General features: G+C 33.9%; 3 protein-coding genes across 7 annotated transcripts; all 3 read left to right on the forward strand.

Annotated features, from left to right (window-relative positions):
* The first annotated feature begins 1,648 nt into the window (after positions 1-1,648).
* LOC123554183 (uncharacterized) lies at positions 1,649-20,604 on the forward strand. 4 transcript variants are annotated; one of them, XM_053548356.1, is made up of 5 exons: positions 1,649-1,666; positions 16,035-17,347; positions 17,609-17,648; positions 18,067-18,153; positions 18,696-20,604. In XM_053548356.1, the coding sequence occupies exons 2-5, from the start codon at positions 16,172-16,174 to the stop codon at positions 19,112-19,114; spliced, it is 1,722 nt and encodes a 573-aa protein (XP_053404331.1). In that variant the 5' UTR covers positions 1,649-1,666; positions 16,035-16,171; the 3' UTR covers positions 19,115-20,604. The 4 variants fall into 4 exon arrangements, with proteins under 4 accessions (XP_053404331.1, XP_053404330.1, XP_053404329.1 ...); XM_053548355.1 differs by lacking the exon at positions 1,649-1,666 and adding an exon at positions 2,028-2,198; XM_053548354.1 differs by lacking the exon at positions 1,649-1,666 and adding an exon at positions 14,998-15,134.
* On the forward strand, positions 3,472-7,791 carry LOC123554182 (uncharacterized). 2 transcript variants are annotated; one of them, XM_053548357.1, is made up of 2 exons: positions 3,472-3,854; positions 5,714-7,791. In XM_053548357.1, the coding sequence occupies exon 2, from the start codon at positions 5,891-5,893 to the stop codon at positions 7,109-7,111; it is 1,221 nt and encodes a 406-aa protein (XP_053404332.1). In that variant the 5' UTR covers positions 3,472-3,854; positions 5,714-5,890; the 3' UTR covers positions 7,112-7,791. The 2 variants fall into 2 exon arrangements, with proteins under 2 accessions (XP_053404332.1, XP_053404333.1); XM_053548358.1 differs by lacking the exon at positions 3,472-3,854 and adding an exon at positions 4,009-4,182.
* LOC128545983 (tumor necrosis factor ligand superfamily member 14-like) lies at positions 8,057-9,689 on the forward strand. The gene is made up of 2 exons (XM_053548360.1): positions 8,057-8,170; positions 8,573-9,689. Exons 1-2 carry the CDS (start codon positions 8,131-8,133, stop codon positions 8,983-8,985), a joined length of 453 nt encoding a protein of 150 aa, XP_053404335.1. The 5' UTR covers positions 8,057-8,130; the 3' UTR covers positions 8,986-9,689.
* Positions 20,605-24,152: the final 3,548 nt, after the last annotated feature.

The raw sequence follows: 24,152 nt of genomic DNA on the forward strand, positions 1-24,152 counted from the left end.
TATTCAAACAAGATATCATTAAAATTCTTAACTTTCAAACTAAATGAAATGATAATTCGCCATAGATGTAAATGTTTTTGTTGTTATTTAGGGAGAGGAACTATATAAGTTCTCTTTCGTTCTTATCCCTTTCGTATTTGTGTTAAATATGTATACCTGTAAAAATTTTAATTGATGTATTTTAGAAATAAATATGTTTAAACTAAATTTTTCATGTTAGGGCTATAACTTTTGCATTTTGTACACATAGATAGATATTCTAATAAGTATAAGCTTTTACTATAATAATACAATGTGTCAGGTACAAGATTTAGACCCTAATATACCAATGGTCAAGGTAACACTAAAGGTGAAAGATGAAAGATTTTATGTTGTTTTTCTTGTCTGGCTTATTACTTTTACATGCACTAAAGAGAGATATCTATGTAATTTAAGAATTATGATCGTCTTCTGTTCACTATCATCTTTTACCAGTCATCATATCATGATCATGAAACTATTTCATGTATCTTCAAAATGCAAAATGTTTCCAGTATCATTTCTTATGAATTTAAAATAATGTTTCGTTTAAAAAGTCAGGAAGAACAGAGCAAGATTTCATAACTTTAATGAAATACAGAGTCGCTTCAATATAGCTACACGAACATGTATTTCAAGAACAGACTCAGTCAACCCTGTTTGTTATTCTCTACTTGTTTACAAAAGAACTTCAGATATATCTTAGTTTGTAATGTTTCTTAAAACCGTTTGGATATTATAGTTCTAGTAGCGTAGTTATTCTAAATCCATATACTTCATTGCACATGTATACAGTAAATAAGTTTGTCATCGGGCATACGCATGTTTCAACTGTGAGTTTGATCATAAAAGAAACGAAACAAGACTAAGAATTTCCTATCTGAAATACAGCTGAAATACTAAAACCAATCGGCCGTTATAATAAATGACGGCAGCTTCTTTGAGAAAGTTATCATTCTTATGTATAAACCGTGTATATCTGCGTTTTTTTATGTATTTTTAGGTATATTTTAGGAAAAAGAATAAGGTAAAGGTAAATTTTATTTATCGTCGCTTTGTGAAACAATGAGCATAAACTCTGTAGAGCTTTGAGCGACCCTATTTTAAGAACAGTGAAAACCAATTAAACCATTTACAACTGGGTCGACTGAGGCAATCGTGATAAAGTGCCTTGCCCAGGGACACACCGCAATGGGAGCAGCCAAGAATCGAACCCGGAAGAATGACAAGCCTTGACGGCAATACAATATGGTTATTATAATAGTAACTTGACCTGGGACCCTGTATTCACTACGAGTGGATTTTGCCAGATCGGATCACACTTGGCGCATATGCGACTCGCAAAACCTTCGGGAGGGGGGACTATAATTCTAATTTCAACTTATCAGCAGCAGCGATACTCCCTTGGCTTGCTGCTTAATGCATGTTTGATTGCGGACAAAGTTAAATTACAAACATACAGAAACCTTTTTATCGACCCTCGTGCAGTAAATTCCACTAATTTACATTATCTAACTTGTGTTTTATTTATACTCTGAGCTGTATTTTCTAGGTTAAGGTCGTGTAAGGTGCACATGTGGTAGCAAAAATGTGAAACTCTTGGCATGGAAAACGTTAAAGAGGGGTATAGCAAATTTATGCACTGTAGGTGAGCGTGCATATATTACATAAATATGAGGTTCTTGTAGTTCATAACCACATTGTACGAATCTAAGATTTATACATTATATTGGTATACGAATTTATTAACCTTTATTATGTATGTTACGTTTTTAAAATATACAAGAAATCAACAACAAGAGTCTCGAGTATGTTAAAAGTGTGAAAGACTGAACTCCTTGGCTTTCTGAAAACCTTGACAATTCAAACAAAATTATAACAATCATTTTTCAGGTACTTCAGGTAACTCAAAACGGAGCTTTCCTGAGGTTGTAACCGTCGACTGACCGCGTCTAGACGTCATAGGTCACATTACGCATAAGAAACGCACGGGATACGAGTGGTGGTTTTAGTAATTTTCGTGTGAAATACATTGATTCAATCCTATCTATTTTATACACAACGCGATTTATACCAAATTCAATGTGTGGTGAACAGTCTGTGTTCAGTTTCTATTTATCTTGGCGAAGGAAATGCAGAAATAGGGAACATTTGTATTTATTTAGAAGTTGCCATAACAGGTGATGTATTTAATATTGTACATAAAATCACAAATGAATAGGGTCTATGTTAATACTGTTGCAGTTCACTATTGCGTAGAGATAATAATTATATTGTCATTTTGAATATAGGGTAACAATTTATAGATATTAATTATATATTTCCTATCTAACAATAACGTAGTTTTAACTTCAAAGTAACCTTGAATAACGCTACTTTCAATTCATATTCAAACTATTTTAAACTGACATAAAACTGCTTTCTCTCTTTAAAACGAAATATATTTCAATTCCTTGAAAATGAAATATCATACAAAGAAGTATATTATTATTATAGTAAACGTGCCTAGATTAAAGGTTAAGGTAGTATTTGCCTACCATTTTGACATACCATATTCGATTAAGCTTAGATTTAGAACATATACATTTTGTTATAATGGGTATTTCTTAAAGTTTATGCTTTCTATTTGATAAAAGTTTTTTTTACAATCTCTTTAACAGACATTATATCCTAGATTTTAGACATAATACAAAATATATCTAATCAAGCTTATATATCGTCTAAAGTGAAAATTTACAGAGTTTAGTCATAATAATCATTTACTTTAATAATTTATATTTACGCTTTGTCTAGATTCTAGACTTAAAATTATTTTATTTGTTATGTAGTTATACTTTAATAGTCGAGATAATTAGACTTATCATATCAAGTCTAGCTTATATACTTACTAAAACAACTTTCTCGCCAGTCATGTTATTTCTTTGAAGATGATTTTTTTTTTAGTTCTGTGATATATATTTTGTTGGTATTTATTAAATGCTCATTGTCCTTACATTTTAAACTTCATTAAAAATAGCAGTATTTCTGGACTGTAGGGTAGTTAAGACACACATTAAAGTTCCTAAATTATTTAAGTGCTCATCACCTTGTCACTGAATATTTACCTAGATTTAGATATTTGGTGCATGTCATGGAAGTAAATTGTTCATATTACCTCATTTTCATATTTTAGTAAGTAATTCTCAGGTTTAATTAAGATGTTTTGCATCACTGTTCACAAAGTAGTTCAATAGTGTTATTGATGACTTAGCTAAGTATATCCACAAACATTTTACAAGGATAATATAATTGTAATTTGAATATTTCTTATATAGTTCTGTATATTGTCACATACAAGAGGTCTACCATAATTTTTCATGTTGTAAAGATGTAATAACTACATATTTTACTCATATTTCCGTGTTTAAACAATGTAATTTAATTTCGTTCGTTTCTTCTTTTGTTATGTTGTACGCCATTGAATTTGGTGATGGATATTCAAATAAAATATTATATCGAACTGAACTAAATCATTAAGATTTTCAATCACTAGCATTTTTATGAACTCATAAAACTACAGATAATCATAATGATTGAACTTTAACCGTTATCAAATTTTCATTAAAAGTTAATGTTTAAATTAGGTGTACAGCAGGGAAACAATATGCTTCCTTCGTAAGTAAAATAACCGTTTGAGAAAATATCCTAAATCCGGCAACTATAGATTTGCGGGGATTCCCCGTTTTACACCCGCCGATGTTTGCAAAGATGATTATAATCTACAATAGTATACAGTCGCACGAGGAGTGATATTTATGTCGGTATAACTTTCAATATTTTTGGAGGTTTAAATACAGGTAAGCCAGTTTATTTTTACATTTTACTTGTATTTGTTTATAAATTGTAAATTTTGTCTAAATAGTGTTTATATTTTTGTAAACTAAACTATTACACATGTCATTTGTTATTTGATTTTATTGACTCTAGTTGATAAAGGTATGAATTAGAGGTTAAACGCAAACAACCTCTAATATACCCCACACTTACTTCTCGGTTTACTAGTGTTATTACTGCATTGAACGTGTTTTGTAATGCATAATATTGCAAGTGGGTTTTTGAAAAATGGATTGCATGAAATGGTTAATTGGGTGATTTGAAATTGGATTGTTTGAAAAGCTGATAGAGGTAATTGCTTCATAGTAACATCAGTTATACATAGAGGTATATACATATAAACATAGGATAGGTTACAGGGTTGAATGAATTGCAACATTGTACATCGTGGAGTGAAATCGAAAGATAGTCTGAATGTAAAGCACTTAGATTTCTTTCGCATTCACCCCTAGACATGGTATTATGATTTCCCTTTCCATTCGGTTTGCGCTAGTAAAGAAACTATGACGCGTTTGCAATCCTATTTAGGGTGCCTCCGTGGCTGAGTCGTTAAGTTCACTTGGTCCCACCGATGTGAATTCAAAACATCGTTTAAAATGTAGAAAAGTAACTCACGGAGAGTCGGTGCTTTTACCCAGGTACCCACCTATGCATGAAAACAATGCCCGGTTGGGGTACCTAGGTTCTACGTCATCATCTTCGACTGTGCCATATGGCCTACATTGTGTCGGTGTGACTTTAAATTCAACAAATTCAACAAATATAAGGTTGTCCACTGGGCATATTTCACTAAAATATCTTATTTTTGGATATTTACTTTAGATGTATCAAATCCTCTTTAATAATATTTAGCTTTACTTAATATATGAAATATAATTGCATATTGGGCTACATTCATAATTAAATGCAATGCAGTAACTGTTGATTGTTAAAAACAGCCAGTTTTTAGTCGTAGTGCACATTTATACTGCATTTGTCTATGCATGTATACAGCGTGTACTATTTAAAACCTAATGCACATCAACTAATTGATTTTATGTTAACATATATGAAGCCAATGTTTACTTTTTAATATGAAACTTGGATCTGATATACCTATAAGCTTATGAACAAAAGTATATTAATTTCTTCTTAAAACACTTTTTTTATAATTGTTTCTTTATTTTTAATACCTTTCAATGGTATGAATATTGATTCACATACTAGGAAGTTTTATTGAATCTTTAATTTGATTTGCAATATAGAAGGTTGTTCTTTTTTGATATTCACTATTTGGATCCTTGCCATATGCGTTAAACACATATGAATTTAAATGATGTAAATTGTTAAACACGGACGTTCAGATGCAATTTAACTTAATTATTAATAAAACGAGAGATTTTAATTTATACGTTTAAAATTGAGATGATGATTTTTTTTCATTGGTAAATTGAGCCTTTGTGATAAAAGATTTTATTCAATGAATTTTTTTTAAAAGCAAAAACAAACAAACAAAAACAAAAAAAAAAAACACACACACAAAAAAAAAAGAAAAAAAAAAGAAAGGATTACTATCTCATTTTTTTCTTGGCTGCATTCTATGTTTCGAAGGGGTTTTCTTATAGATATATATCAATACTGATCGTGGCTTAATTATAAGTAATGACGCATCTAATATAACAAAATGTCATTTGATTCATGTTATGATAAAGTCGAGCTTGTTTTTTTTAAACTCATTGTTAATGTTAATGAACAGACAGATCTCTGATATTGAAGACTGATTTTGTGTTAGTTACCTGAAGGAACTTGTCATTGATAGTTTCAATTAACATTTTTATTCCAGAAAGAGCAGTGTAGTGTGTTTGGTAAGGTGACAAAAAGAGAATAGACAGGAAATGGATGAAACACATTAACTAAACTAGAATTGCAAAAACGCAACTTCGGTATCAGCTATTATTTCTGTTGTGAAGGTGTTTTGACACTTTTGACTATATGAATTAGTTTGGTTGATATTACAACTATGAGCCGAGAAGCATCATCGACCAAAAAACGTAGGCTAGAGAGTGAACAGTCCCAGACATCTGAAATTACCCTCCATTCAAATGCCACTCAAAACACAGAGTTGTCGAGTGATTTGGATGACAACAACTCTGATTCGTCTTCCACAAATCTGAATAACACATTTTATGGTTCACGCTCAAACGTTACAAATGATGTCCAGACACAAATGCTATATTCAAGAGAAAGACGCGCTAGGAGGGCTATTAGGAAACGCCAAGTTTCTTGGAGCTTAGATGATGATGAAACTTTTGTGAAAGAAATTCCACAACGCCCAATTGCACAATATGACAATAACTTTACTGGAACAAACAACAGTCGTCGAAGAACGCGAAGGGCAACTGAGAGCAGCCTAGACAATCATGCACTTTCTTATTTTCAACCTCAGTCACCCGTTAATGGTCAATGTGACTCGTTCAATCATCAGCCAGGTGTTCCTCCTTTGCGAAGCAATACAACCTCACAAATTCATGGTCATGAAAATGAGATTCAAAAGCAACGGATTAAGGAGGAACTTATCAGACAGCATGATGCGCGGACACTGCAGCAAACGCGCTCAAGGAGTGTTACTTCTTTGCGGACTGAAGGAACGCAGATTCCTTTGGGAAGTCATATGTATGAGTCTCTACAACAGCAAAGAACAGCACCAGTCATTAACAACCGTCCAGTTGAAACAGTTGTTACCATGCCTCATCCTGATAGATATTATCTACATCCAAAAACTGAAACAAAAATTCAAAGAAACATGAAAAGTGGTTCATTTACTACATTGAATAACATACCCGGATTTTCAGGTGATGAAAGTTCAGCGTATGCGGATGTCGTTCGATATAGTGAAGGTTCTACTGTAAGTCAACATCAAGTGTGTTGCTTTAATGATTGTAACAGTTCATTTTACCGTAAAGGTTTCTTTGTATTAGTGGTGCTCAATGTCATTCTTGTGATACTTAACTCGTTTGGGCTTCCATTTGTGTACTCTGCAATTAATCAAGAAGGAAAAGAGGAGGCAAATCATGAGGGGATAACAGGGGCCCAGATGTCAGAGATTTGTTTGAAATGTGAGATGTTAATTGGGAATGCCAAACAGGAGCTTGAGAGTTCAGAAGTCACTATAACGGAAGACAAACAGTGTTGTTTCAAGTCAGCTGAACAGCTATTACCAGCTCTTCTTAGTGTGAGTTAAATATGTTTGATCATTCAGAGAAACAACATTAGGTTTTGCGATTTTCTTGTCCGTTTACGAATCTCTTGGTCTGAGTATTTTGTTAAACAACTTTATGTAAGCACTACCTTTTATTAAATTTGTTTACTTTTTAATTTCATAAAAGTGATCCAAAGAAAAGTTGTTTCTCCTGGTACCTTTATAGTAGTCCTAACAAATTTTTAACGTGGATGCACGTATACAAAGACATTATCAAATCATCTGATAAATCAATATACATACATTTTAAACATGTGTGTAAACAAAAGCACGTTAGTGTCACATGTTATCTTCGTGACCCAAATCGGTTCATATCTAGTTCAGGTGAAGCCCAGATTAAATGTCTGTTATTCTGTAATGACGTTTAGATATCTTTTTTGTAGAAACCGCACAACGGCGTTTTCAACGGCTGTATCATCTTTTCTTTAAATGAAGTATAAAAGTATTTACTAAAACGTAATTCATCCTCACTTCTTTCCTCGGTTTGGAATTAAGCGGGGGTTGTTTTACTTTTTAAAACACTGATTATTATAAAGCATATTATCTTTGCAAGTTCAAAAGAAAAAATATATAATTTGTATATTTTCCTTTATTTACGCCGTTGGAACTCGATCTAGTTTGGATCATTATCTCTATGGCATAGATTTCTAATAAATTAAGTACTTTCATCTAATGCTGTATTTACCACTTCACTTCTTTATTAACAACTTTTGTTCTTGTTTATATAAGACCTTTTTACTTGTTTTATTATTTTAAAATTTCAGACATACTTGTCTGTTATGAATGTCAAATTTCGTGAACGCAGGTAACAGTGGTCGTTAGTTTCTGATTCTCGTTCAAAGTTTAATTGGCTAGAACGATACCTGAAGTTGTGGGTTGGTTGGTCCTCTTCGAAAGCATATGTTGGTTTTTGAACGGCCCTTGTCTCTTTAGCTGCAATTTTGCATCTTGTCTCATACAAATATAACCCATGTTCTATTTATATTTCCATTTTAGACAATATGGCGAAAGTTCCAGTTGTCCAGCTGAAGGCTGATAAAAGTACGTTGATTTATACATAGTTAATGTATTTGGAATGTGTTCGTTTATGCTAATGTACTTTATTAGAATGCACCTGAAATAATTTTACTCAATTCCTATAAAAACTTTAACCAGTGATGTTTTATGTCCAGTCCTTTACGAAGTGATTAAATCTTTGCTTATATGCTTAATGAATGACGTCCCTGTTTCAAAATTGTACTAATTTTGTCAGTTAAGTCACATTTTGTTTCTCAATATTCTTATGGTTGATAAGGTCTTTTATGAAAGGAAAGAAAATGCATTCACCTTATTTTGAACAACCTCATTAAAGATATAAAAATAAACAATAGTTTAATGATATTTATTACATTTTCTTGTGTTTAATTATGAAATTCACAAAGCATTTATATTTTACACGTACAGAAAATAATAAAACAGATGATACAGTTGTGATCTGGGAACCCAGGACAGACATCAATACAGTGGATGCCAAAATAGTGAATAATAAGATAAGGATTCCAACAACGGGTTACTACTATGTCTACAGCCGTGTTCATTACGAAAAACCAAAGGGCAATGGTACCAATAATAACAATGAGTTTACTATTGGTCATACAGTGGTAAAAACAATAAGTGGAAACGATAAAGAAAAGCGTATGGACAACATAGTACAGAGATGTTTTCCGTCTAACTCATCAGGTGATGTAAGACACACAAATCATCTTGGATCAGTTCAACATTTGCATAAAGGTGACGAATTGTTTGTAAGACTTGACCATAAGCAATATTTTGATCATACAAACACAATATTTGGATTATTTCTGGTAGCGACATAGCCATATATATCTCATTTCTTAACATGGTCCATCATACAGTTATTGTACATTTCTTGCTGTGGATCTTCAAGCTTTAAAACCTAATTTTGATAGGCTATTGTGATGCATTAAACATCCTCAAATTGTTCAAAGGTGTTCACAAGGATATTTGCGTGTTTTGAGATGTACTACTGACAAAAGGAGTTATAAAGGATTATGACTTTTTTCCAGTACGTTTTTCTTCGTAGTTTTCATCAGGGTAACAAGTGGTAAGTTCAGGCTACCAGGTCCACGATCAGAAACGTTAGATAAATATCGATTTTATGAATCCGCTTGGTTTTAAAAAAGAAGGGCGTAGTTTGTTTCTTTAATATGTCTGAAAGAGGAGGGACAATAAACATACTATCATTATGCAGTATTGTGATGTATATATATGTGCATGTATTATGTATTTAAATGATAAATATTTATCCAAAGTGTCAACATATATCACTTAAAAAGTGATAAGATTTTAATGATTGCTCACATTTATTTTGTGTTCGAATTCATTTATGATTGTTAATAAAGTGTTATCCAGTCATGATATAAACTAAACCTAAAGGTCCAGTCACGTAAATGTTATATATGAGTTCAAACAGATGTACTGTTATCATTAAATGTAGATATTGATGATATGATTTGATTATGTAGTTTTCAATAAATAAATACACTGATACAAAGCTTAATTTAATTATGTGTTCACATCCAATGACATTTCTGAGTATATTCCATGCGCTGAAGATTTACATGATGTAAAACATTAGACTACCGCCCAGGATCCAACTCGTGCTAAATTTAAGGGAATTCTTTATTGGCGTCTTTTAAGAAATTTAAATGCGTTTGCCGAATGTTGTACTACAAAAAAAAGATATATAGACAATAAGTCTGTAAACCGTTTATTCCACTGACGTAATATGTTCGATAAAAATAAAAATAACACAAAGCCAAAACCTTGGCCTAGACTATATGTTTACAAAATTATAGCTTTTTACAATACATAGATAGTAAAAAACATATTACCAAAGCTAAACTTGTCTTCGATTTGGGATTTAAGTATTCAAAAGATAAAACGTCTTGTCGCTTTTTATTATTCACTATCTTTCTGTTACAAATCTATCATTATAGTTAAACGATTATGTGATTTCAATTTGAATGATAAAATCTAATCTGATGAGTTGGGAACATACTTAGCAAACATTGACAAACTCGGTTTGAGTGAGTCTGTTTATGTGTGCGTAAATGCGACAACTACTAAAACATACTTAAGAAGTTGAATGTACTCCATGATCCATAATATACCAAAGTACCCTCTTTGCTGTATGTACTGTAGATTTGGTATTTTTCATGACACTTCTATTTCACGATTTGATAGACAACATACTTATTTCAGGAGAAAGAATTCGGGCTTTGTTGTTAATTATATAAATAGAGTTAGTGCTTTTTAGTATTCACGGGAGTTTAAAAAATCACGTGCCATTCTTGTTGCGAAATAAGGTCCTTGAGTAAGTATAACTGCTTGGTGTTGTCGATGTATTGACCTCTGTTAAGTCGTAAATGTCCTCCATGATCCCAAAGTTTATAATGTGAATATCACCGTCAAACAACCAAACACAAAATGATATACCAAAAGTAGCCCTATGTTCTGTGTATAGTAGATACGTAGATATGGTAACTTTCGTGGCACTACTTTAATTCGCACGTCGTTCTGTTCGCGAAAATAAGCAAAACATATAAACACATACATATATAAACTGTATCAGTTTAATAAAGGCAACGTTTGTGTGTGTAGTTGGATGGGGTCTTAGGCAAGTGGCACGTTCGGTAAAGACTCCATTAACCTGGTGCTAGATGTTGTCCATATATTGACCTCGGTTGGAATAAGTAGTAAAGGCACTAGTTGAGTTTCCCACCTTGAGTATACTTACAAGGTATATCCCTGGTCTCCAAAATGAAGGATACATACATAAAACATATAAGGCCAAGCAGTTTGACACATATTTGAGCCGCACCATGAGAAAACCAACATAGTGCATTTGCGACCAGCATGGATCCAGACCAGCCTGTGCATCCGCGCAGTCTGGTCAGGATCCATGCTGTTCGCTTTCAAAGCATTTTACAATTAGAGAAACCGTAAGCGAACAGCATGGATCCTGACCAGACTGCGCGTAGGCTGGTCTGGCTCAATATTGGACGCAAATGCACTGGTGCGGCTCATTTGTTTTTAAAGTGTTAAAGTAATAGGAAATTTTTCGGCCTTGGAAAAATCTGTTCAATTACTTTTAACCCTATTCATAGACATTCAATCCTAATGTTGAACATGAAGTTAAAATCGTCGCCAAATCTAAGTGCGTATTTATGCAAATCATTCTGATCAAAGTTTATAAAATATAAGGTTAGCTATATTGATATAGACATTGCGTTTATCACTGTGAGAGAAAATATCAGTTTACAATAGGATTTTACAATCATTCTTCAATACTTATTAAACCTTTTGTACAAAGACCAAAGCTATGATTTAAAGTCTAACGGTAAATTAAACATTTCTTAAAGGTGGTTAATCAGATTTTGTCAACACAGTCGAGTAATGAATTTCTTCGAAACTTATAACTGATGATTTACAGTAACGTATGTACACGTAATGTAAACAAATGTTACATTGTCACTGGATCTGTTTAATTGCCCAACCAAGTTAGAGTTATTGTAGTATAAGTATAAATTTAATAAACTTTGCCTAAGAAGGGGAGTGATTAGAAGAACTATTGTATTATACTTATCAAATATTTTAAATTACAATTATATATTGAGACGAATTTCTCAAAAATGCAAGTTTGTAGAAAAATTATTATCCCCCTTTAGCTAGATAGATTGGAAATAAATGAATCTAGAATTTGAGCTTTTAATTTGTTGAAAGTTCCCATTATCTGTAAAAACCAATGTAAAACTAAGTTATATTTAAATCAAAAGAAATATTACGCTTTTTAAATACCTTCATATAAAATGAGATTAATCACAAAATATAAAAAAAAATACTATAAGGGATCTAACTCTCGGTAATGAGTCTTTAGATAAAGCCCTAACAGAATATTCGAAACTGAAAAATGTCATAAAATGTTACTTAAATATGATTGACAACCTTTAAACGTTTTATTAGTACCCCACCAAGAGTGGTGGGGGTAATAGCAATGGTCTCCGTAGGTCCGTCCGTCTTTCCTTCCTTCCGTCTTCCGTTCGTCCGTGACATTCCGTGTCCGCACTGTACCTTCTAAATCCCTTGAAGTATAATCATGAAACTTGGGTCAAGGTCAAATGATCACCTCATCAAGACGATGAGCAGAACATATGAGTCAGCCATGTCGGCTCATGGTCAAGGCCACAACTCGAGGTCAAACGTTCGAGTCTTCCATTTCGTGTCCACTCTGAATCTCCTAAACACCTTGAAGGATAATCATGAAACTTGGGTCAAATGATCACCTAATCAAGACGATGTGCAGAAACCATAAGTCAGCCATGTCGGCTTAAGGTCAATGTCACAACTCCAGGTCAATATTGTGAGTCCTCCATTTTGTGTCTGCTCTGTATCTCCTAAACCCTTTGACAGATAATCATGAAACTTGGGTCAAATGCTCACCTCATCAAGACGATATGCAAAACTTATGAGTAAGCCATGTCGGCTAAGGTCAAAACTCTAGGTCAATTGCTTGAGCCTTCAATTTTGTGTGCCACTCTATATCTCCTAATCCCCTTGAAGGATTTTTATGAAGCTTGTGTCAAATGATTACCTCATCAAGACAATGTGCAGAACTCATAAGTCAGCCATGTTTGCTCAAGGTCAAGTTCACAACTCAGGGTCAAATGTTTGAGCCTTTCATTTTGTGTCCGCTCTGTATCTCCTAAACCCCTTGAAGTATTTTCATGAAACATGAGTCAAAATTAATGATCACCTCATAAAGACGATGTGCAAAACTTACGAGTCGGCCATGTCAGCTTAAAATCAAGGTCACAACTCGGGGTCAAATGTTTAAGCCTTTCATTTTGTGTCCGTTCTGTATCCCCTTAACCCCTTGAAGGATTTTTATGAAAATTAGGTCAATTGATCACCCCATCAATACGATGTGCAGAACTCATGAGTCAGCCATGTTGGCTCAAGGTCAAAGGTTTGAGCCTTCCATTTTATGTCTGCTCTGCATCTCCTAAACCCCTTGAAGGATTTTGATATGACTAAGCTGTAATATTCCCCTTATCAAAACAATGTGCAGAATTCAAAATTCACCCCTGCCAGCTTAAGGTCAAGGTCACAACTCGAATGATTAATGGTTCCACCCAATACCATCAATCCTTTCACTATCCATAACAGTAGCGGGGGATATAGCTATCTTTCAGGCTGCCTTGTGTCAGTTGTATTGATCATTCTCTTTCTATTTTTATTGCTAAGAACAAAGAGAGTACGGCGGCATATCTTTATACTTTATAACAGATAATTCATAAATAGAATATTACAACTATTATATCTATGGTCTGTCGAGGTCTGAACATTCAGCGTTTCAGATGATCCCATTTCTTCAGCATGCAATCTTTCGGATACTCTACCAGATTTGATGGATTTCAAAAGATAAAACCTATTTGTGGATTTCATGATCAGCAGCTATCTTCATACTCTTTGTGTAAAATGAAGATATAACGTAAAGGAAAACAACATTATGCACTTTTTCTGTCTATTAATGTTTAACGGAACACCGCTCCAACCGAGTCTAAATCAAGAGAGAACACCAACCCGATTATGACGGAATTGTAATAGAAACTAATAAATGTTTGTACAAGTATGATCAGGAAAACAATATATTACAAAACATAAATGTGTTTAATGAATAATCAGGGTTTTCAAGTTAAATGTTAAACCATTCGGGCTAACGCCCTCATGGTTCAATTCCCGCGCATCTGAACTCTGAAGCGTGATTAATTAGACGATAAATCACTAGACGGTCTTGATTATTTCTATTCTTACATGTTCATCCAAACATTTAGAAAAAAAATATGCTGAACTTCTTTTATCAGAGTAGAAATGAAACGGACGTCATGTGGCAATTTGACTATCTTACCGGTCCACGCGTCGACCATTTTTAATCGCAGAATAAACAGAGCTTGATCTTCTTCTTTGTAACTGGCCATCAAATCGAGCCATGTTAGAATAATTAATTGATCAACTTTGCTCTTCCATTGTAATTATACTTTGGGGTATATAGTGAGGTAGATATCAATAGAGACAGTGGTTATGGAGATATATTGAAACTGAGAAGTGTGCCAACTTTAACCCGAAAGCAACGCCGACATTGACGCTGGCGCCGACGCCAGGCTGCATACAATATTTGGTTTCATTCTTCAAATAATATAGCAAAATCAAAATTACTGATAGTTGTTGTTGATGCCAAATTTGAGAACATTTTTTAAGCTGAAGCTTCATTTATTTCCTTTTAAAACGCTTGAAATTATTTCAGTTCCCGCAGTTCTGATAAAAATGGCTCTATGGAATTCTGTTTTCAAGATCTAGACTTATTAAAAACTCCATAGGATTGTTATCCTGCACACCTGGACTATTATTTGGATTGTTACGCTGCAAAGACAGAGTAATAGCGCTTGAAAGTAAACAATCTGCAAAAAGGGCTTAAAATTGTGTCGGGCCTCCGTGGGCGAGTGGTTAAGGTCGCTGACTTCAAATCACTTGCCCCTCATCGATGTTGGTTCAAGCCGCACTTGGGGCGTTGAATTCTTCAAGTGCGGAAGCCATCCAGCTGGCTTATGGAAGGTCGGTGGTTCTACCCAGGTGTCCGCTCTTGATGAAATTATGCACGGAAAGGTCACATTCCATTTCTCCTTATGTATAGACTTAAACCAAGCTTGTTATTACTTTAATTGGCTGTGCTCTATGATTCATTCAGATTATGTCAGAAAAATACAATAAAATAAAACAATATGCATGGTTTGGAATTTTTTTTTCAACCCAAGTACGAAAATTCTTAGACTTTTTAAATCAAAAGCGGATATAGTATAGAATGGGAAATCCCCATTTATATCCAGTGAGTGTACGTTTTACTAGGTCGGTTAATGTAGTCGCTTTATCTTTTATTAAACTGCAGGTAAATTTTATGACGTTATATCGTTATGTATTAATATGAGATGGACTTTAATATTAAATGTAAGTAAACTTAAATCCGTTTAAAATTTGATATGTGATAATTTAATATTTGTGTTTATATTTACATTAATAGCATACATGAAGCTACTACATCAAAACGCTTTACAAATTCAGTTCTGTTTATGTTTATTTTGCTATTATAACATACCATAAATAGTAATAAAAACACCCTAGAAAATGGCTATTCAAACTACAAATAGCACATGTTGCCTCAAGCGTCTTAATCATAATGGCTCCCTGTAAATTGAACGTTCGCGCGTTCTAATGTTGACGTCATGTAGTACTTGACGTCAGTGTGGCCGTTGAAAGGATGCTGAATAGGCTGCAGATTTTTAGAAGCAGTGGGATATTGATGCTTATGAGCTAGTGGGGAAAAATAAGAGAAAATACCATTTTCAAAAATAAGAAATAGTTATAATAAAAAGGTCAATTAACTGTGTATTCTAGCAATAACGACACACTTAGCTTCATGATGCCTTCCAAGAATTATTTTGCACATCATGACATGAATAGATACCCTATTCGTAAATTACATTATGCATTCTTTGCTTGCTTGACCTACAAAACATTTGTTAGGAAATTTATGAAATCATATATCATTTTAAATCGAAAATTGATTCTTACTTTGAGAAGTGCCTGGATTATTCATAATAAAAAATATTTTCTGTGTTATCTATGTCAATTTACATGTATGTTATAAAAGTTCCTTATAAACACATTAAGAGTTATCACTACACACGTACTTTTAATCTCAGTTTTATAGCTCGAATCGAAGGACAATTATATTAAAGGAGAATTGGTTGTTTCAATAGATTATTGTCACATTTCTTGTTTTCATCAGGTTTTATGACACAGACGCAGATATTGAGATATCACTTACGAAATGAATGACACAAAAAGGAAAACTCAGTTACAGCGAATCCGTATTGCCATAGCGTTTTTCTTGTACATGTACTATGAAAGTGCAACTTCAGTAAAATGAGTCGCAAGCCACCAAACAAAAGAAAAAGACTTGAGAGTACAAGATCACAAGCTTCTGGAATTTCCGCTTTGTCAAATATTGCACGATCTACTGATGATGTAAATGATAGCGATAGCAGGTGCTCTGCGACTTCGAACTGTAACTGCAACGGATTTCTACATGGCACCCACAATGACGCCATTAATGTAGTACCACCGCAAATCAATTTTGACACACAAACGGTGTCGCAAGAAAACAGACGACAGCGCCGAGTTTCATGGGGTTTGTGTGATGAGGACGAAGAGACCATTCCCAAAGGGTTGAACAATCAGCCAGATGTCCTGTTTAACAATAGGTCAAATGGGCAAGATCAGCGTGTGGAAATATATGCTAAAAACTACATCCCTCATCAAGATTCTGCCGTTCCAATTACCTCCCGTCGAAGTGAAGTTGAACTTCGCCGACAACTTGCAGAACAACAACAACAGATTTCTCATCTGTTGGAAAGAGACAGAATAAATACTCAGAAGTTACTTCAAAGGCAAAAACTTCAACAGAGGCGCTCTATTAGTGTGACGTCATTAAGAGGATCGCCACAGGATTGCGTCACTTCCGTTAACAGAGATAGAATTCCAGGGCAACATGTGTATGAATCAGTTCCGCGTGTATCTCAAATTAACATACCATCTGAAGCTAATGTTCGAAATGAAAGTGTGTTTGTATTCCCTTCGGCACGTGCTGCCGGAGTAGCCCAGCGGCGTAGCAGGTCTTGCGATTTTCTTTTGAACGATGAAGAAGGGGAATCATTCATATCCCCAGCGAATAGAAGCCCACTTCAAATTGGAAGTAGCTCAGGCTATGAACACGTTACAGAACACTCATCTGATGCAAGTTCAGATGGGAACGGAAACGGAGAAGATCAAAACAAATCAAACTATACAAATGTCAGGAAATACGACTTTCGTAGGTGGTTTTATGTTTTGTTGGCGTTCAACATAATAATCATATTAATGAACGTAACTGGAATACCATTTTTATATGTGACTTTAAAAAGTCCTGAACACCACGAAGAGACTGTTTGCATCAAATGCGAGTCACTTAACATGTTGTATATTGACAAATCAGTGTTTATGAAGAAAGATGACCAATGCTGTCTAAAATCTTCACGTCAGCTCTTTGAACTATTTGCAAATGTAAGCATAATTTATATACGTAGTCTTTTTCAAATTATTTTAAAATTATAACATATATTGTCCTCTTTAAAACAATCAGTAATTGTAACATTCTCTAATACTGTCAGTTATCTGTCACTTGTGTCTATGTGCTTAATTTCATTTGCTATGTTTTTTTTCAAAATGCATTCGATATCCGTAAAAGAATTTGAGATTTTGTAAAAAAAAGAAGAAAGCATACAAATCGTGTTAATTTGATCGAAAACATTTTAAATGTTACAGGTGACACGTCAATTAAAGTCTGCTCCATTGGCACCACAAGGTACGTATTTTTGTATTTTTGATAAAAAAAACTAAAAGTCATATCCATAAAGTTAAGAAAGACGTACTTTAAGAAAGGTTTTGGCAAAATGCCTTGTAGTTAACGTTCGCTTGAACTCATTTCTATCTGAACAAATTCATAGATCTCAGTATGGAGATTTTTAATTATCCACGCATAGCATCATTTCAGACATACGTATGAAGACTATGAGTTTAAATTTTATATTAAGAATGTGCAAAAAAGTAGAAAGTATAAACGGTCATGTTGATTTAGTCTGTTTCCTGTATACTGATGTCTAACATGCACTTGTATTGTGAACTAACTTACAACTCGCAGTTCGTTGCAATTTTTGGTATTAGATACAAAATAGAATTCAAAGACCCTCAGCACTGAAATTGTTCATTTGTATAAATTTTAGCAATGAGAAGCAGTGATACGTTAAAGAGATCTCACAATGAAGATATTCCTATGGTGCAGTATAAAGCTATGAAGTTAGAAACAATAGGTAAATACGTTTGATAATGTATACATTATACAGTTGTTCAATGACTTGAATGTTTTTTGTCTAAAGAAACATACATATTTGATATTTGTACTGTGAAAATCCCAAGATATTTCACTCTAATATTTCTATAATTAACCGAAAAACATGTCATAAAATGTATATGTGATAGTTTTAATGTTTACTTATTTCTTCTGTACGTTAAACGCCGGATGCGTTTTTAATGCTGTGTATCAGATTGTTTTATTTAAATTGTATTGTTCTACCTCGCAGGCTGATCGTAAAACTGTTGTACCTGCATATTCAATGAAGATAATAAAAGTTTTGCATCATGTTGTTTCACAAATCTCTCGATAATTCTTTGGTTTATGCCTTAGATTTCTTAGAGTAGAGCATAGAAAGTATATTGTACCAGTGCAGGGAGGGGGGAAGGGCGCGAGGGGTGTAGCTTTCATTTGTCTTTGTAAACATTTCGTTCTCATTTGGGAACTGCTGCATTGTTTTATTTCAGTTAAGATGTAAATATATTTCATTCCTCTTTACAGATAATGTTACCCGAATATCGTGGGACAAAGAGGTCCAATATCCAATACAAAGGGTGTTTGGAAAGTTGGATCAAGCATCTCGTAACACCACTATTACTATACCGGTAGCCGGTTTGTACTATATCTATAGTCGCGTTCACTATATAAAACCATACGGAATTGGACCAACTGTGATATTCGGACATTCGGTGCTGAAAATACATGAGGAACAGAAGAATATTGTGGAAGATACGCTCGACTCGGTTAATGAAACATGCTTTCAGAGGAATGATGTTGTTATGCATACATCACATCTTCACTTCGTGCATAATTTTAAACAGAATGATAAGGTTTATGTAAGGTTGGATAATGACCAACACTTTGATAGAAGCTTAGATAGTAATACTAAGTTTGGACTTTTTATGATTCAAAGACTTTAATAAACCACATGATCATTTTGTTTCTTTAATTCTCAGGGTTAAGTTACAAAATGGATTGTTCTACATTTTAATAAAGGCTTTCAATTTTAGTTATATGAAAGAAATCCTTTAATCAAAATATCAATGAATTCCTGTATCATTTATTTGCTGTAAGAATGAGAACATTTTAGACGACAGTTATTTACCGGTGAAATATATTTTACATTTGCATATCAGTTTACTGTTGATTGTATATAGCCTAGCAAGCAGCATCTATTATGGTACGTAAATATTGTTGTTGTTTTTTTGGGTGTGTGTGTGTGTGTTTTTGGCGTTTCTGCCGGTAAATAAACAATCAAACATGTTATATATACAATATGTACACTCCTAATTGTTATAATCATAGATTTCATTGTTGAAATAATCATGAAACAAACTCAAACTGTTTTTACTGTTTAATACTTTCCGGAACAACTGTATATCTCAAAAGGTCTGGAATCATATTTGATATATTGAACATAAAAAAGTAGTTTCTTTCTTTTTGTCAATAGTTCCCAAGTCGGTAACTGTTTCTAATATTACCAGATGTACTTTATTTCGGTTCTTAAGACTTTGCCACAGTTGAGAACAAGTACGTAAACGTAACATATTGTTATGTAGCCTCTGCCATAGTGGAGGGCAAGTACTGTAAAATCATTAAATTTATTGGGCATAAAATTTCGTGGTTTTGGTCAAAATGGCAATTTCGTGGGGAAATGAATTCGTGGATTTCAACTTTTGATATCAAATGAATGGGAATTTTACTTGTTCGTTGCGATTAAATTTCGTGGATTGACATAACCACGAAATCCACGAAAACTAGTCCCCCACGAATATTAATGATTTCACAGTATGCGACATATTGTACTGTAAACTTTGCCATAGCAGACTTACTGTACTGTAAACTTTGCCACTTTGGAGGACAAGTATGTAACATACTGTATTGTAGACTTTGCCACAGTGGAGGACAAGTATAGGACAAACTGTAATGTAGACTTTACAACAGCGGAGGACAAGTATGTGACATACTGTACTGTAGACTTTGCCACTTTGGAGGACAAGTATGTGACATACTGTACTGTAGACTTTGCCACAGTGGAGGACAAGTATGTGGCTTACTGTGCTGTAGACTTTGCCACAGTAGAGGACAAGTATGTGACATACTGTACTGTAGACATTGCCACGGTGACATATTGTAGTATGTATTTATTACGTACAATGTCCTACTAGGGTCAGCTTGTTATACGAATATGAACTTCATAGCAAATTAGTCACAGCCTAAATCAGTCCTAATTATAGAAATAAAATATGATAATATGACATTTATTTCAAAACGTTTGGATATCATCCAATTGTTGCTTTGACTTACGTATGAAGTAAGTCACCAATTTAGTCTTGACCTTGATTTGCAATGATTCATACTAAAGTATCTGCTTTACGAAAGTTAATAAAAACATGTACTTAAAAATGGGTTTTAACATGAAAAGACATGAAAATCTTGATATGCGATGTCATTTCACTGTTTAGGTATCGTATACTATTTCAAAAATTACGGTTTTTTCTTGTTTATCTTTTGGAAAAAGCTATAATATATTTCGTGGGAAAATGGAGAAAAGGTCTTACAAAATACAGCCGGGTTACAAATGAAAGGGCATTACTCATACTTTCTGTACCAATCCAATGTAGCTAATCTTTTTTTTCTAACGATTTTCCTAAAACCCGGAGATTGTTAGTGTTTATAGGCGCGCATACTTCATATAGATAGCATCTCAAGTTGTGTCGGTGAACAAAAAGAATGAAAAACACAGGAATCAACTGGTTTTCGCTTCTAAAAAGCCTCCCCAAACAAATTATGAAAAATGCCAATGACTTTATAATAAGTTAACGAATAATATGGAAATGGACAGTATTCCCCACCCCTCCCCCACCACACCCCCAATGATATTTTTCCTATTGCAGTGCGGTAAGGGATGCTATGTCATTTCTGTCTGGCATGTTCTGTAAAACCCATTGGTCGTGCAACGAGCATAAATCGTGCTATTTTCAAAACTTTTCTATAATGAAAACAACCTAAGATATTAAGAATATTGTGCGCAGGGAATAATATGTTAATCAGCAAATAAAATGCCTTTACATATTATTTAGATGATTGATTTTTGTTTCAATAGCTTCATGAACTTATTACTTCATGGAAAAGGGATAAAATCGTTGCATGAAAGAGAAGAACATACGAGCTACCTTACAATTTATGATATAATCGGGCTTTAATCATTCATGTGATACAACCTATGAATGACAGTCTCCCCTTAACAGATTTTCTAATGAAATATCTAATAAACTGAGAAATTTGATATTAAGCCGTGCCGTCGCCGAGGTGGAAAACAGATTTTAGGGAGAAGTTTTTGCTATGTTTGCTGCATGATGATTTCTAAATACATTTTTTAACTAATATTTTTCACAACTTGAATAAAATTCTAACGAGAGCCAGAAAGTACTGTGTGGCGGTCGTACAAAGTCGCTCCGACTACATCTTAGTGTTATTATATTTTCTGGTCCTTCGGGATCATTGATTTCAACTCGTTTAGACTTGAAGATTGAATACTGCTTAAGCATGTTCTAGGGGGCGTGGGCGGTTGAACAGACTTAATCAAACCGAGTCTGCAATTTTCACTGTTTGCCTTGTCCTCGGTTCTTCCGAGGGATCTACTTTTCAGATTATATCTACATTATTGGCGTATTGCCCTCGATAAGACCCAGAAATCGAGCACTATTCAAGGAAATGAACATTATTTTTTCTGTTGTTTTCTTATGTAATTTCTTCTGGCTATAAAACCGCTAACTAAAATTGCAGGATTCAGTGAAACACGCATGGTTTGCTCGTGCACAACATACGTTTTTCATACTTTTATAGGGTCATTCAGATCATGGCAATCTATACTTGATTTTTTATGCAAGACTCTTGTGAAAAGTATGGAAATTTAGAAAGAAAATCTTTAAAAGTTTAATATAATTCAAAAATGAAAAGTTCGCGTAAGAAAGTTTGTTAACTGTAGTCTGCCCATGATAAGAGATTAGGGGTTCAATGAAATGATAATTACAATGCCCCATGCATAGACCCCTGTGATTTCTTTTTTAAACTAGAAATAAATAATATTTTATAGAAAGCACTTCAGCATAGACGAGCCTGATTATATTTTTTGAAAGTTGAAGTAATATGATACCTGTTCAGTATTTAATCGCCCACATAATAGTTTACTTATTCAGTTTTCGAAGTAGGTCAATTCTATTTTCAAGGAAATTATTAATAATCATTTAATAGAGTTGTTGCACATATGCTAGTAAAGATAATTTGATAGCTGAAAATTTTGATTGAGCGAGTCATTTGATACAAACACCTGTTGAAAATTATAATAGATAAGGCTTATTTTTTTTTCGTATCATATTTTTATACGTCGTGAAGACACGGATGCGCGGTTGTCACTTTATATTCTTCGTTCTTATGCAAATCCATATTTGTATCTAAACGAAGCTGACATACAGATAAAACTGCTCTCGCCAAGGGGTTAAGTCTTTTCAAATATCAATAAATCTAACTATGTTCGAAAGGCAAATTTGAATCATGCAGTTATTTTCATGTACTTTTCATTTGGATTCAGTAATTTCCCTTTTCGCAGTTATGGTTAGTCAGAACTGTACGTGTTTTACCACTTGTTTTACTTTATTTTACATATTAATTAAAAAGATGCATCCATTCTTCGAAAAATAACATTTTCTTGTTGTGTAATTATTGATAAACGAATATCAATATATCCTCAAACCATGTGGTATATATTCCCATACCACGTGGTATACATTCTCATACTATGCGGTATATATCCTCATACCGAGAAGTATACATCCTCATACCATATATTCTCATACCGAGAGGTGCCTATCCACATCCCGAGTGTAAAATATATATTCTCTTAACCAGCGGTGTATATTCTCATACCGTGCGGTATATATCCTCGTACCGAGCAGTATATATTCTCATACCGAGCAGTATATATTCTCATACCGTGCGGTATATACCCTCATACCGAGCAGTATATATTCTCATACCGAGCAGTATATATTCTCATACCGTGCAGTATATATCCTCATACAGAGCAGTATATATTCTCATACCGTGCGGTATATACCCTCTTACCGAGCAGTATATTTTCTCATACCGTGCGGTATATACCCTCTTACCGAGCAGTATATTTTCTCATACCGTGCGATATATACTAGTATACCCTCATACCGAGCAGTATATATTCTCATAGCGAGCAGTATATATTCTCATACCGTGCGATATATATCCTCATACAGAGCAGTATACATTCTCATACCGTGCGGTATATACCCTCTTACCGAGCAGTATATTTTCTCATACCGTGCGGTATATACCCTCTTACCGAGCAGTATATTTTCTCATACCGTGCGGTATATACTAGTATACCCTCATACCGAGCAGTATATATTCTCATAGCGAGCAGTATATATTCTCATACCGTGCGATATATATCCTCATACAGAGCAGTATATATTCTCATACCGTGCGATATATATCCTCATACAGAGCAGTATATTTTCTCATACCGTGCGGTATATACCCTCTTACCGAGCAGTATATTTTCTCATACCGTGCGGTATATACCCTCATACCGAGCAGTATATATTCTCATACCGAGCAGTATATATTCTCATACCGTGCGATATATATCCTCATACAGAGCAGTATATATTCTCATACCGTGCAGTATATATCCTCATACCGAGCAGTATATATTCTCATACCGTGCGGTATATATCCTCTTACCGAGCAGTATATTTTCTCATACCGTGCGGTATATACCCTCTTACCGAGCAGTATATTTTCTCATACCGTGCGGTATATACCCTCTTACCGAGCAGTATATTTTCTCATACCGTGCGGTATATACCCTCATACAGAGCAGTATATATTCTCATACCGTGCGGTATATATCTTCATATT

The sequence above is a fragment of the Mercenaria mercenaria genome, chromosome 7 (genome assembly GCF_021730395.1).
Source record: "Mercenaria mercenaria strain notata chromosome 7, MADL_Memer_1, whole genome shotgun sequence".
NCBI lineage: Eukaryota > Metazoa > Mollusca > Bivalvia > Venerida > Veneridae > Mercenaria > Mercenaria mercenaria.

What these genes read in the sequence shown, in the direction of transcription:
- LOC123554183 (XM_053548356.1), top strand. Translation starts at nt 16,172, where the DNA reads ATGAGTCGCAAGCCACCAAACAAAAGAAAAAGACTTGAGAGTACAAGA. An exon ending in TCTTTGAACTATTTGCAAAT is followed by an intron (nt 17,348 to 17,608) that starts GTAAGCATAATT and finishes TAAATGTTACAG; the next exon opens with GTGACACGTCAATTAAAGTC. An exon ending in TGCTCCATTGGCACCACAAG is followed by an intron (nt 17,649 to 18,066) that starts GTACGTATTTTT and finishes TATAAATTTTAG; the next exon opens with CAATGAGAAGCAGTGATACG.
- LOC128545983 (XM_053548360.1), top strand. Translation starts at nt 8,131, where the DNA reads ATGGCGAAAGTTCCAGTTGTCCAGCTGAAGGCTGATAAAA. An exon ending in CCAGCTGAAGGCTGATAAAA is followed by an intron (nt 8,171 to 8,572) that starts GTACGTTGATTT and finishes TTACACGTACAG; the next exon opens with AAAATAATAAAACAGATGAT.
- LOC123554182 (XM_053548357.1), top strand. Translation starts at nt 5,891, where the DNA reads ATGAGCCGAGAAGCATCATCGACCAAAAAACGTAGGCTAGAGAGTGAA.